The 14,456-nt window shown below is 49.5% G+C and overlaps 1 protein-coding gene across 1 annotated transcript in view; it reads left to right on the top strand.

The window, feature by feature from the left end:
• Positions 1 to 592: 592 nt before the first annotated feature.
• The window catches only part of GALNT18 (polypeptide N-acetylgalactosaminyltransferase 18), a 144,295-nt gene continuing 130,431 nt past the window's right edge, over positions 593 to 14,456 (top strand). The window contains exon 1 of the mRNA XM_069965046.1: positions 593 to 985. Within this exon, the coding sequence (XP_069821147.1) occupies positions 739 to 985 (247 nt within the window). The 5' untranslated portion in view covers positions 593 to 738. The remainder of the gene's footprint in view (positions 986 to 14,456) is intronic.

The following is a 14,456-nucleotide window of genomic DNA, read 5'->3' as shown; positions in this document are numbered from 1 at the left end:
TACTATCATACAGTAGTATACTACACCTATATACTACCATACAGTAGTGTACTATACCTATATACTGCTATATACTACCATACAGTACTGTACTATACCTATATAATATAGGTATAGTACAGTACTGTATGGTAGTATATAGTAGTATATAGGTATAGTACACTAATGTATGGTAGTATAAAGTAGTATATAGGTGTAGTACACTACTGTATGATAGTATATAGTAGTATATAGGTATAGTACAGTACTGTATGGTAGTATATAGCAGTATATAGCGTCTCCCATTCTCCCGTCCACGTTCCGCGCAGCCCTGAGTGCAGTATTTAGCAGTATATAGTGGTATATAGCGGTATATAGCGGTATATAGCAGTATATCGCGGTATATAGCAGTATATAGCGTAATATAGCAGTATATAGCAGTATATAGAGTCTCCCGTCCGCGTTCCGCGCAGCCCTGAGCGCAGGAATGTGCGGAGACAGGAGCAGGTTTTCACCTCATGAGAAGCCCCGCCCTCTCCGCGCCCGGATTGGCCAGGTGTCCGGGAGGCCGGGTGCTGATTGGCTGCGCGGCCCGTCACATGGTGGCCGCTGTGGCCGGAGCCCTCTCCCGGAGGCTGCTGGCCGCTCAGTGCGATGAGAAGCGGCGGTGGCGGCGGAGAGTGGCTGGAGCTCCCGGGAGCCGCGCAGTCCTGATCGCCGCCGGGGACCCCCCGCCCCGCTCTATGGAGGCAGCCGAGGATGCTGTGTACCAGGAAAACCAAACCGCTCGTCTCCACCTGCGTGATCCTGAGCGGCATGAGTAACGTGCTGTGCCTGCTCTATGTGGGCTGGGTCACCAACTACATGGCCGGCCTGTACGTGCGGGTCCAGGAGCCCCCCGAGCGGCCCAAGCTGGAGCCCCCGGCGGACGACAAAGCCGGGGACACCCTGCGGATCATCGAGCGCCTGGAGCGGCTGGAGAGCGTCATCAACCAGCACATACAGGGTAACTATATACTGCTATATACTGCTGTATACCTGTATACTGTCATCCACCAGCACATACAGGGTAACTATATACTGCTATATACCTGTATACTGTCATCAACCAGCACATACAGGGTAACTATATACTGCTATATACTGCTGTATACTGTCATCAACCAGCACATACAGGGTAACTATATACTGCTGTATACCTGTATACTGTCATCAACCAGCACATACAGGGTAACTATATACTGCTATATACTGCTGTATACCTGTATACTGTCATCAACCAGCACATACAGGGTAACTATATATACTGCTATATACTGCTGTATACCTGTATACTGTCATCAACCAGCACATACAGGGTAACTATATACTGCTATATACTGCTGTATACCTGTATACTGTCATCAACCAGCACATACAGGGTAACTCTATATACTGCTATATACCTGTATACCATCACCTGCCTGTGTATACTGTCATCAACCGGCACATACAGGGTAACTCTATATACTGCTATATACCTGTATACTGTCACCTGCCTGTATATACCATCAACAACCCCATCCTCTTCCCTCTGTATTACAGCAGCCTATACTCTGTATTCCTGGAGATTATACTGAGACGTCTCTGTACCTGGGTCTTTCTGTGATGTCTTAGCAGCAAATGCAAATCTCCTCACGCTGTCCCCTGTGTGTATATACCCCCCCCCCCCCCCCCCCCCCCCCCCCCGTATACTAGTGTGGAGGCTCTGAGAGACGTTACCTTTATATTACACCTGTCACCTAGAGCCGGGGTCTGATATACAGTATACAGGGACCGTCCTATAGGGTCTGATATACAGTATACAGGGACCGTCCTACAGGGTCTGATATCCGGTATACAGGGACCGTCCTATAGGGTCTGATATACAGTATACAGGGACCGTCCTACAGGGTCTGATATCCAGTATACAGGGGCCGTCCTACAGGGTCTGATATACAGTATACAGGGACCGTCCTACAGGGTCTGATATACAGTATACAGGGGCCGTCCTACAGGGTCTGATATCCAGTATACAGGGACCGTCCTACAGGGTCTGATATACAGTATACAGGGACCGTCCTACAGGGTCTGATATACAGTATACAGGGACCGTCCTACAGGGTCTGATATACAGTATACAGGGGCCGTCCTACAGGGTCTGATATCCAGTATACAGGGACCGTCCTACAGGGTCTGATATCCAGTATACAGGGGCCGTCCTACAGGGTCTGATACACAGTATACAGGGGCCGTCCTACAGGGTCTGATATACAGTATACAGGGACCGTCCTACAGGGTCTGATATCCAGTATACAGGGACCGTCCTACAGGGTCTGATATCCAGTATACAGGGGCCGTCCTACAGGGTCTGATATACAGTATACAGGGACCGTCCTACAGGGTCTGATATCCAGTATACAGGGGCCGTCCTACAGGGTCTGATATCCAGTATACAGGGGCCGTCCTACAGGGTCTTGTACATTATACCCCGGCTGTTATACAGGGCTGCTCCTGCATACAGCACTGTACACTGGGGGGGTCTGATATACAGGGTCTTGTAGAGTATGGTCATGTGACCGGCGACATACTGATACAGAAGTTGCTATATTTCTATATGTAGCTCCGCCCCTTTGTAAGAACATTTAGTACAGTGGCGCCATAAAGTGCATTGCTGTGCTGTACTACCTGCCGCCTGGGCAACATTTCTGTGTTATTTTCTTCATAACTGAGCACATAACGACGGGACAAGTGATAGACAATGCTCTGTGAGCTCCAGCCTGATACGTTGTACATAGCTAGTCCTGCTCTCAGCTGTATCCAGTGTAGACAATGCTCTGTGAGCTCCAGCCTGATACATTGTACATAGCTAGTGCTGCTCTCAGCTGTATCCAGTGTAGACAATGCTCTGTGAGCTCCAGACTGATACATTGTACATAGCTAGTCCTGCTCCCAGCTGTATCCAGTGTAGACAATGCTCTGTGAGCTCCAGACTGATACATTGTACATAGCTAGTCCTGCTCTCAGCTGTATCCAGTGTAGACAATGCTCTGTGAGCTCCAGACTGATACATTGTACATAGCTAGTCCTGCTCTCAGCTGTATCCAGTGTAGACAATGCTCTGTGAGCTCCAGACTGATACATTGTACATAGCTAGTCCTGCTCTCAGCTGTATCAGTGTAGACAATGCTCTGTGAGCTCCAGACTGATACATTGTACATAGCTAGTGCTGCTCTCAGCTGTATCCAGTGTAGACAATGCTCTGTGAGCTCCAGACTGATACATTGTACATAGCTAGTCCTGCTCTCAGCTGTATCAGTGTAGACAATGCTCTGTGAGCTCCAGACTGATACATTGTACATAGCTAGTCCTGTCCCATAAAGAGGAGTCCTGGTCACAGTTAAGTTTTGTGCAAAAAAAAAAAAAAGTTTAAAGGGGTACTCTAGGGAAAATATTTTCTTTCACATCACCTGGTGTCAGTTATATCTATTTAATTACTACTTTTAAAAAATCTTCCAGTACCGATCAGCTGCTGCATGTCCTGCGGGAAGTGGTGTATTCTCTCCAGTCTGACACAGTGCTCTCTGCTGCCACCTCTGTCCATGTCAGGAACTGTCCAGAGCAGCAGCAAATCCCTATAGAAAACCTCTCCTGCTCTGGACAGTTCCTGACATGGACAGAGGTGGCAGCAGAGAGCGCTGTGTCAGACTGGAGAGAATACACCACTTCCTGCAGGACATACAGCAGCTGATAAGGAATGGAAGACCTGTAGATTTTTAAATAGAAGTCAATTACAAACCTGTATAACTTCCTGAAACCAGTTGAAAGAAAACCATTTGTCTGACGTACCCCTGTAAGAGTGGTGTACCCCTTTAAATCTCTCCCCTCCTTGCCCCATTATTTATCTGGAGTCTGATTGTGCCCAGTATAACTCTCTGAGTGCTCAGTACTACTTCCCGTCAGACCTGCGGTGTTGGGGGTCCTGGTTGGCGCCCTCTCCCGTCCCCTCGGTCAGTATTTGGGGGGCACCGCTGGGCCGGAGGAGATTCTCCCAGTCGGCTTTCGGACTCTTCTAGAGGACGGAGTTTTTTTATTTTTTGTTTTTTGTTATTTTTTTGGAGCGGTGATATTTGTTTTCTGATCCGAGAGAAGAATAATTATCGTTACCAAGGAAACCGCGGCTCAACCGTCACCGGGGGCGGGGATCATCTGTGAGGGCGGACCCCCTATATATAGATGAGGGCAGATGTTATATGGACAGTGTAAGGCAGTGCTTTACAGCTGCTGAAAAACTACAACTCCCAGCATGCCTGGACAGTCTATGGCTTCTGGGCATGATGGGAGTTGTAGCTCTGCAGCAGCTGGGGAGCTAGAGATTAGCCTCACTGCCTCTGCTTGCTGTCAGTGAATGGGAACACTCATTGGTTATAACTTTTTATTACTCTGGTGACTCCTCTCCCTGGTCCCATCCTCTCCTGTCTCTCAGGCCTCGGGGACGTTCATCCAGACGTTCCCCATCAGCTCCGCGTGTCCCAACAGGATCTGGAAGTTTATAAATTCTTCTAATAACTTTCCTCTAATTTTACTACAGATTTCAGCTCTGGGGTAGAATACAGGATGTAACTCAGGATCAGTAATGTAATGTATGTACACAGTGACCTCACCAGCAGAATAGTGAGTGCAGCTCTGCAGTATAATACAGGATGTAACTCAGGATCAGTAATGTAATGTATGTACACAGTGACCCCACCAGCAGAATAGTGACTGCAGCTCTGGAGTATAATACAGGATGTAACTCCGGATCAGTAATGTATGGACACAGTGACCCCACCAGCAGAATAGTGAGGGCAGCTCTGAGGTATGATACAGGATGTAACTCAGGATCAGTAATGTAATGTATGTACACAGTGACCTCACCAGCAGAATAGTGAGTGCAGCTCTGCAGTATAATACAGGATGTAACTCAGGATCAGTAATGTATGTACACAGTGACCCCACCAGCAGAATAGTGAGTGCAGCTCCGGAGTATAATACAGGATGTAACTCCGGATCAGTAATGTATGTACACAGTGACCCCACCAGCAGAATAGTGAGTGCAGCTCTGGGGTATAATACAGGATGTAACTCCGGATCAGTAATGTATGTACACAGTGACCCCACCAGCAGAATAGTGAGTGCAGCTCCGGAGAATAATACAGGATGTAACTCTGGATCAGTACAGGTTGTCCCCTGTCCTCTTATACTATTATTATTATTATTATTATTATTATTATTATTATTTCTCCGGATGACATTGAGATGTTTGTTGTATTTTTCCTGTGATACCGCCGTTGTGTTGCGCTGCTGATCGGCGCCCCCCGCAGTGCTCCGGCAGCGGCGCGGCTCTTCCCTGGTTACAGCTGTAAGGGCTCCGTCAGGGTTTTCCTGGTGCCGCGTTCCGCTCGGCGGAGAATCTGAATATTCATCCCTCTAATCTATGCAAATGGCAGACAAACATGGAGCTTGTAAAGGAGTGACAGGGGAGAGCCGACCGCGCTGCCACCGCCGCTCTGCTGACATCTGTCACGTCATTGTAGTGTGGAGCGCAGAATGAGACGGGGATCAGCGCGGGGAGAAGTGTGCGGCCTCTGACCCCACAGAACTCCCTACAGGACAGGGATCAGCTGATCAGTAAGTGGCCGCCACCTGTAGCCTCCTATAACTTTCCTGCTGTCAGTGAATGGACATTCCCTTGACCTTGTACTTGTCACAGCTGAGGGTTTGCTGCAGTGTGACCAATCCTCTTCTAACCAGGGACACATCTCTTGTCCTGTGTCAGAACTCCAGCTGTTTAAAAACTACAAATCCCAGCATGCCTGGGCTGGTTGCAGAGTTGCTGCTACTTGTGGGCCTTGACAATACACAGTTAGCGTCTATTTTAGTGTCTCCAACCTGTTGGGAAACTACAACTCCCAGCATGTTCTGACAGCAAGCTGCTAATCACAGACCAGGTGTTCACCGTGCTATGGCAAAACTACATCTCCCAGCATGCCATGGTAGCTGCAGGTTGCTTCCTCTATTCCAGTGTTACCTAATCTGTGCCCCCCCCCAGCTGTTGCTGAACTACAACTTCCAGCATTCCCAGGCCTAATGTGCGTTGGGGCATTAACAGGGCATAGGTTGGGACAGGCAGCATTCGTTCTTCATTGGCGGTAGACAGTAGGTCGGTGCAGGCAGCAGCAAAGAGACCAGTCAGTAAATAACTCCCAGCACGGTGTTTGTCGTCATCCTGTTGCAGTACTACAACTCTCAGCATGACCAGTCTAATGTGCATTGGGGCCTTAATGGGAAATAGGTCAGAACAGGCAGCGTTCAGTCTCCATGGCCAGCAGGTTGGAGCAGGCAGTAATGGAGAGTATGGTCAGGAAACAACTCCCAGCATGTGTGGTCACCCTGTTTCAAAACTACAACTCCCAGCATGCTCTGACATCACACAATTGATCAATATCTGAATTGTCTCCTACTTACGAGCCCTCTAGCTGTTGCAAAACTAGCCTTCGGCTGTCAGGGCATGCTAGGAGTTGTAGTTTTTCCACCAACTGTAAAGTGGGAGTTCCCCTATAAGATTTCTGCCACTCGCCCGCATCCTCCACCATAACCCACGTCCCCTGTGACCAGTGAAGTGATTGCCGCCACCTATAAGCGATGTTCTTGTTGTTGCGGATCCTCACGCTCCCGGAGAAATAAATTTTTCCCTCTCATTAGCGTCCATTAATCTCGGCTACTTATCTCACCTCTCCTGGCCGTTTGTGGCGGGCGATGATGTACGAGCGGCGTCTTCCCCGACGTGACGAGCGCCAGCCCGGCGCTGATGAATGCGGGAATCCTTTTAATGTCAGAGAGCGCTCGTTCCTATTTCCAGAAAGTAAATGCATATTTATTGAGGCGTAATTTCCCCATCGCGCTCGGAGGACTTTCATTTAGCAGAATGTATATTTCTCGGCTCGTCAGCATCTCGTTTATTACTCCGGGCAGCGCCGCTCCTGCACCAGCCGTCACTTACTGTCTGCAGATGCCGCTGCGTTACAGTGTGTCATATAAGAACACCGCTATAGCTGGATTATAGCCGCTTCACTGCCGTCTAAGGAAAAGGAGTTCTACATGGAGAGAGGAGGGTATAAGTTGCTGCTGGACATCTGTTTCCTTTGGCAGTGGTTTATCTCTCCGAGAACACAAGGATCAGCCACTTGAATTCCAACTTGCCTGATTTTATTAATAAATATATAATATATATATAATATATATAATATTGTTTGTGTAGGTTGTCTAATAAACGTTTAAATTGGTGTGTCTGACCAGGATGTGTGTTAAAGGGGTTATCCAGCATTAGAAAAACATGGCCGCTTCCTTACAGAGACAGCACCGCTCTTGTCTCCAGTTCAGGTGAGATTTGCTCTTAAAGGGGTTATCCAGCGCTCCAAAAACATGGCCACTTTTTTTTCCCCCCTCTCTTGTCTCCAGATTGGTTGGTGTTTCAAACTCTGTTCCATTGAAGTAAATGGAGCTTAATTGCAAACCACACCTGAACTGGAGACACGAGAGAGTGGGAGAAGTGGGCATGTTTTTGTAGTGCTGGATAACCTCTTTAAGCTCCATTCACTTCAATGGAACTGAGTTACAAAACCTGCACCCAAACTGGAGGTAAGAGTAATGCTGTATGTAGAGTAAGGTAGCCATGTTTTGTAATTATGGACAACCCCTTTAAGCCCTTTAAGGGGTACTCATCATTTTTTTTAATTTATTTCAGCCAGTGTCAGAAAGTTTTCTATAGATTTGTAATTTACGTCTATGTAAAAATCTCCAGTCTTCCAGTACTTATCAGCTGCTATATGTCCTGCAGGAAGTGGTGTATTCTCTCCAGGCTGACACAGTGCTCTCTGCTGCCACCTCTGTCCATGTCAGGAACTGTCCAGAGCAGGAGAGGTTTTCTATGGGGATTTGCTGCTGCTCTGGACAGATCCTGACATGGACAGAGGTGGCAGCAGAGAGCACTGTGTCAGACTGGAAAGAATACGCCACTTCCTGCAGGACATACAGCAGCTGATAAGTACTAGAAGACTGGAGATTTTTTTTTAAAGTAGATGTAAATTACAAATCTCTAACTTTATCGCACCAAATAATTTTCAAAGAAAAAAAAATTGCTGAAGTACCCCTTAAACAAGAAGTAGGTCGGCACAGGCAGGACCAATAGGCAGTAGGTCAGGGCAGGCGACAATAACGAGAACAGTCAGGAAACAAGCCAGGCTACAACCTTGTAAACTTAAGAAGATACTTCTACTGTTTACTTGAAATAAGGAGAGTGCCCCTTTAAGTAGTACATGGTGCCTTAAGATTGAAGGAGGAAGACTGAGTGGTGCACATTATAGGAGAACTACTACTCCCAGCATGACAGGTTGCTCCCACTTATAGAATGACTATTAAAACTCTAACTGCTGCAAAACTACAACTCCCAGCATGCCCTGACAGCCTATGGCTGTCAGGGCATGCTGGGAGTTGTAGTTTTGCACCAGCTGGGGATCCCTGGGTGGAGTTTATGCCATAACATGGTGTAATGGTAATTGCTGCACGCTGAGGGGTTCTCCTATAGATAGTCGCAGGGTGTGAAGTGACCCGTCCTCCCGCCATCTGATTGGCCGCCTCCACCCGCTGCCGCCGCTCTAGGGCTGAGGTCACCACCAGTTAACGCGTCTGGTAAACATCCTGACCGCAATTAGACAATTAATCGTCTTAAATTATTTACTTGGCGGCGGCGGCTCCTCCGCGCTTCACAAGTGTCCAGAATCCCGACCCCCCCTCCTCATAATGAATTCTGCTAAATACTCCGATAAGCTGAACCGCGGCCAAATCTCCGGCAATCCCATTATTCCAGTGTGAAATGTCACCTCCTAATAAGACGCCGCTATCTGGAATTAAAGGGCTTGTCCTACAGCTTTGGTCTTCCGAGTCTTTTGTTCGTGTAAAGCATAAAGTGTCACCGCCGGGTCGGGGGAACAGGCGCTGGGAACTACTATTTTTGTAAAAAGTTTTTGCTAATTTTATTTCTATATGAATTTAAAGGGATTGGTTTCTTCCAAAAACAGCACCGTCGTTGTCTTCAGGTTGTGAGTGGTATTGCAGGGAATGAAGTCAAGTTGTTATACTACACATAACCTGAGGACAGGGGTGGTGCTGTTTTTGACAGGATAGTCTTTCTAATCTTGGGGAACCCTTTCTAATAATGCGGCCTTAAAGGGGTATTACATTCACACATAACTTTAGATATGTTGCTGCCCAAGGTGAGACTAACAATTTCCTCCATAAGTGTTATTTATTTATTCAGTCTCCTTCCCCTAGTTCTCAGCTGCTGCTTTCTGCTGAAAACACACAAATCTGTGTGTGACCTTTTCTTTCAGTCTCCCCCTCCTCGCTTCTGAGACAGCTAATATAAACTAGTCCCTGGCAAGCTTTATCTGCAACTTTGTAACTTATTTATAATGCTGGGAGGGATAAGCACAGTAAGTTCATTAGAAACTTGACCTCAGAATGGGGGGGGGGGGCAGCTCTCTTTCTCTCGCTTTCTCTGCCCCTGCTGTCTGTGTGTGTGTCTCTCTCTCTCTCTCTCTCTCTCTCTCTGTCTCTGCCGTCTGTCTGTCTGTCTCTCGGCTCCTGCTGTCCGTGTCTGTCTCTCTGTCTCTCTCTCTCTCTCATGGCTCCTGCTGTCCGTCTCTCTCTCTCTCTCTCTCTCTCTCTCTCTCTCTCTCTCTCTCTCTCTCTCTCTCTCTCTCTCTCTCTCTCTCTCTCATGGCTCCTGCTGTCCGTCTCTCTCTCTCTCTCTCTCTCTCTCTCTCTCTCTCTCTCTCTCTCTCTCTCTCATGGCTCCTGCTGTCCGTCTCTCTCTCTCTCTCTCTCTCTCTCTCTCTCTCTCTCTCTCATGGCTCCTGCTGTCCGTCTCTCTCTCTCTCTCTCTCTCTCTCTCATGGCTCCTGCTGTCCGTCTCTCTCTCTCTCTCATGGCTCCTGCTGTCCGTCTCTTTCTCTCATGGCTCCTGCTGTCCGTCTCTCTCTCTCTCTCTCTCTCTCTCTCTCTCTCTTTCTCTCATGGCTCCTGCTGTCCGTCTCTCTCTCTCTCTCTCTCTCTCATGGCTCCTGCTGTCCGTCTCTCTCTCTCTCTCTCTCTCTCTCTCTCTCATGGCTCCTGCTGTCCGTCTCTCTCTCTCTCTCTCTCTCTCTCTCTCTCTCTCTCTCTCTCTCTCTCTCTCTCTCTCATGGCTCCTGCTGTCCGTCTCTCTCTCATGGCTCCTGCTGTCCGTCTCTCTCTCTCTCTCTCTCTCTCTCTCTCTCTCTCATGGCTCCTGCTGTCCGTCTCTCTCTCTCTCTCATGGCTCCTGCTGTCCGTCTCTCTCTCTCTCTCTCTCTCTCTCTCTCTCTCTCTCTCTCTCTCTCTCTCTCTCTCTCTCTCTCTCTCTCTCTCATGGCTCCTGCTGTCCCTCTCTCTCTCTCTCTCTCTCTCTCTCTCTCTCTCTCTCTCATGGCTCCTGCTGTCCGTCTCTCTCTCTCTCTCTCTCTCTCTCTCTCTCTCATGGCTCCTGCTGTCCGTCTCTCTCTCTCTCTCTCTCTCTCTCTCTCTCATGGCTCCTGCTGTCCGTCTCTCCCTCTCTCGCGGCCCCTGCTGTCCGTCTCTCCCTCTCTCGCGGCCCCTGCTGTCCGTCTCTCCCTCTCTCGCGGCCCCTGCTGTCCGTCTCTCCCTCTCTCGCGGCCCCTGCTGTCCGTCTCTCCCTCTCTCGCGGCCTCTGCTATAGACATTAACCTGCGCTCTCAGTTCTGCCATACCGCCGGGTCTCAGAGTTCAGTGGAAAGTGATGGACAACGTCTCGTTGGTTTTCTTGTCTGGCTTGGGCCTCGATGTGGAAAAGTGACGTCTAAACGGAGAAGACTGTGGGGCAGCGACCGGTCACAGGACAGGCGGCGGCTCCCTGACCTTCCAGATATTTAGAGGGGCTTCTCCTCTCCAAAAAGGAAACCACACCTGGACATTAAAAGCCACCAGATGGTTCCTGATCCCGCAGACCTGTACATGGTGGCGCTGTACACGGCGGTATTACTGCTCGCAGCTTTCCGGGAAAAAGTAACAAAAATTCCTGAGCAGCGATTGTCAGAATGTCAGGGACTTCCTGCAGAATAATTAGTTATGTGAGCGGCAATGGTGGCGTCTCCTCCCCGGGGTCGTGCTCAGTGTCGCTGCTCTTATATTGCGCTTTGAATAATATATATATCTGTCTCGGTTATTGTCCCCGGAGCGGTTGTTGATTCCTGTAGAGTGTAACTCCAGAGCAGCGATCACAGTGATCCTCCCCCGGATGAGCCCGGCCTGCTCTATAATTAACGAGAACCTGCCGGGGGCTTAATTATAAGAAATCATCCCACTCCCCCGTAAATAAGACTCATCGGGCGTCTCATCATGGAGAGACCTGACACCAGGCGGAGGGGAGGGGGGGCGAAACATGGGAATTATGTAACCCAGATGGAAACATTTATCCTGTGTTATACTCCAGAGCTGCACTCACTATTCTGCTGGTGGGGTCACTGTGTACATACATTACATTACTGATCCTGAGTTACATCCTGTATTATACCCCAGAGCTGCACTCACTATTCTGCTGGTGGGGTCACTGTGTACATACATTACTGATCCTGAGTTACATCCTGTATTATACCCCAGAGCTGCACTCACTATTCTGCTGGTGGGGTCACTGTGTACATACATTACATTACTGATCCTGAGTTACATCCTGTATTATACTCCAGAGCTGCACTCACTATTCTGCTGGTGGGGTCACTGTGTACATGCATTACATTACTGATCCTGAGTTACATCCTATATTATACCCCAGAGCTGCACTCACTATTCTGCTGGTGGGGTCACTGTGTACATGTAGTGGGGTCAGTTCCTCCCTCTCTGTAGGCTGTGGTGACATATGGTGTCTGGCAGTGCCGCCATGCGTGTCCCGGCAGTATAGGCTTGGTACAGCGCCCCTATCAGACAGATGTTCCTGGTGTGCGGCTTCCCCTGCGGTGTCCTATGGGGGGCGCTTCTGTCTCATTATTCCTTCATATGTTACATTGTATCTGGTGTCATGTGACCGCGCTGTCATGAGCTGAAAGCGTAAAGGTGGTCGCAGAGAGTTGAACCTGTAATGACCCCTGATTAACCCTCCACCTCCTGAAGTAACGCCTGGTGGTGCGGCCCGGACCCCTCATGCGCGGTACAATAGCCGGATCTTGGGGGGAGGGGGGGTCATTCTGGCGTGTACAGCCTGCGCTACTCATCCGCAGATTGTGGGAAAGTACGTAGAATCACGACAACGCATGGGGGGAGATTTATTAACCTAAAGTGACACTGGCCCAGTTGCCCCTAGCAACCAATCAGATTCCACCTTTCATTTTCCAAAGAGTCTGTAAGGAATGAAAGGTGGAATCTGATTGGTTGCTAGGGGCAACTGAGCCAGTCTCACTTTACACCATGTTTGATAGACCTTTTCCATGTCACTAAATATAGGAGGAAAGAGCGTCTCCTGCTCTGGAGGACCCGACCTTTCCTGCCTTACATGGATATTGCATTGATAGGGGTGGACACTGTGTAATACCTTGTTTCTCCTGTGGTGGCGCTGTGGGGATACTGAGCACTGCCAGTCACTTTGTGATCAGGTTACTTCTAGCAAGTAGGGATTTTAAAGGGTTATACAGGAAAAAGCATTACTACTTTTTTGCAGTGCCACCCCTGTCCTCAGGTTGTGTGCGGTACTGCAGTTCAGCTCCATTCACTGCAATGTCCACACCCAAACTGAAGAGCGGATCATTGTTTGGCATGTAGTGCCCCTTTAAATGGGTCTCCTGGGGTTCATACTCATGGCTGCCCCCTCTGGCTGTGTCGCCTGCAGTGAAGATCGTATAGATAAGCTGTAATACCACATTCATCCTGTGGGCAGGGGTGGTGCTGTTTCTGGCAGAAAGCGGCCATGTTATGCTGATCTGGGCAGTGTGTAGGTCATCTTGTCGGGGGTCTCTCTTCCCTGTTACAGGATCCGCTGCTTCACAGAAGAGATGGCGTCGGGCCGCGCCCTGATTTACAGCGCTGCCGCACAGATGCTATAAAACCGCTTGGCCCCAGGATTTTACATCATTAACGCTTTTTGGCAGGAACCGGCAGCCGCTCCTCTGCATTAGATGGCCAAATGTAATTTACGGCCCGAGCTTCACATGTGGAAGCAATGCGGAATGTATGAGGAGGGCAGAAGCCGCAGCCGGGGACACTTATAGAACGGAAGTCTGGGAGGGCGGGCATATAGAGCCGCAGCCAGGAGGGCATATAGAGCCGCAGCCGGGGGAACTTATAGAACAGAAGCCGGGGAGGGCGGAAATGTAGAGCCGCAGCCAAGAGGGCATATAGAGCCGCAGCCAGGGAGGGCATATAGAGCCGCAGCCGGGGGAACTTATAGAACAGAAGCCGGGGAGGGCGGAAATGTAGAGCCGCAGCCAAGAGGGCATATAGAGCCGCAGCCAGGGAAGGCATATAGAGCCGCAGCCTGGGGAACTTATAGAATAGAAGCTGGGGAGAGCGGATATAGAGAGCCGCAGCCAGGGAGGGCATATAGAGCCGCAGCCAGGGGAACTTATAGAACAGAAGCTGGGGATGGCGGATATGGAGAGCCGCTGCCAGGGAGGGCATATAGAGCCGCAGCCAGGGGGACTTATAGAGCCGCAGCCGGGGGAGCTTATAGAACAGAAGCTGGGGATGGCGGATATGGCGAGCGGCAGCCAGGAGGGCATATAGAGCGGCAGCCAGGAGGGCATATAGAGCGGCAGCCAGGAGGACTTAAAGAAAAGGGCAGATATGGAGAGCCGCAGCCAATTTTTTTGCTGAACTACCCCTTAAAGTCTTCCCACCATGCTTTGCAGGACTCTAGTCTTCTCTCTGTTCATCCTGAGCCTCCTGGTTCATGAATTCCAACATGGCAGTGAGGACTTAACCCATGCGTTTTTTTGTGGTCCTGACTACTATATGAACCAGGAAGCTCAGGATGAGCAGGGCAGCCACATGAATGAGAGATTTCTCACTGTTACTGTCATTCTGTGTGTGCTGCCATGTTCATCCTGAGCTTCCTGCTTCATGAATAGTGAAGCTGAAGCTGTAAACCTCTCAGGGTCTGTGGAAAGCTGGGTGTCAGCCGCCCCCCTTCCTGGGTGTAATAAGCCACGATCAATCGACTCCGCTCAATAAATGAAGAGAGGTCCGTGGCCGAGCGTCCTGTGATCTGCGAGGAGTGAGCCGCCGCCTCAGTTAATGACCACAGATTGGCAGCAGTGCCGCTGCTGCCGGTACTGAAGGGGATGGCCGCTTCTGCTGTGGTGAGATTGTCATATTCTGATCTCAAAACGCGTCGC

Source organism: Dendropsophus ebraccatus, chromosome 4, assembly GCF_027789765.1.
Source record: "Dendropsophus ebraccatus isolate aDenEbr1 chromosome 4, aDenEbr1.pat, whole genome shotgun sequence".
Taxonomy (NCBI): Eukaryota; Metazoa; Chordata; class Amphibia; order Anura; family Hylidae; genus Dendropsophus; species Dendropsophus ebraccatus.
Note: the sequence above shows the minus strand (reverse complement) of the source record. Positions and strands in the feature narration are given on the sequence as shown.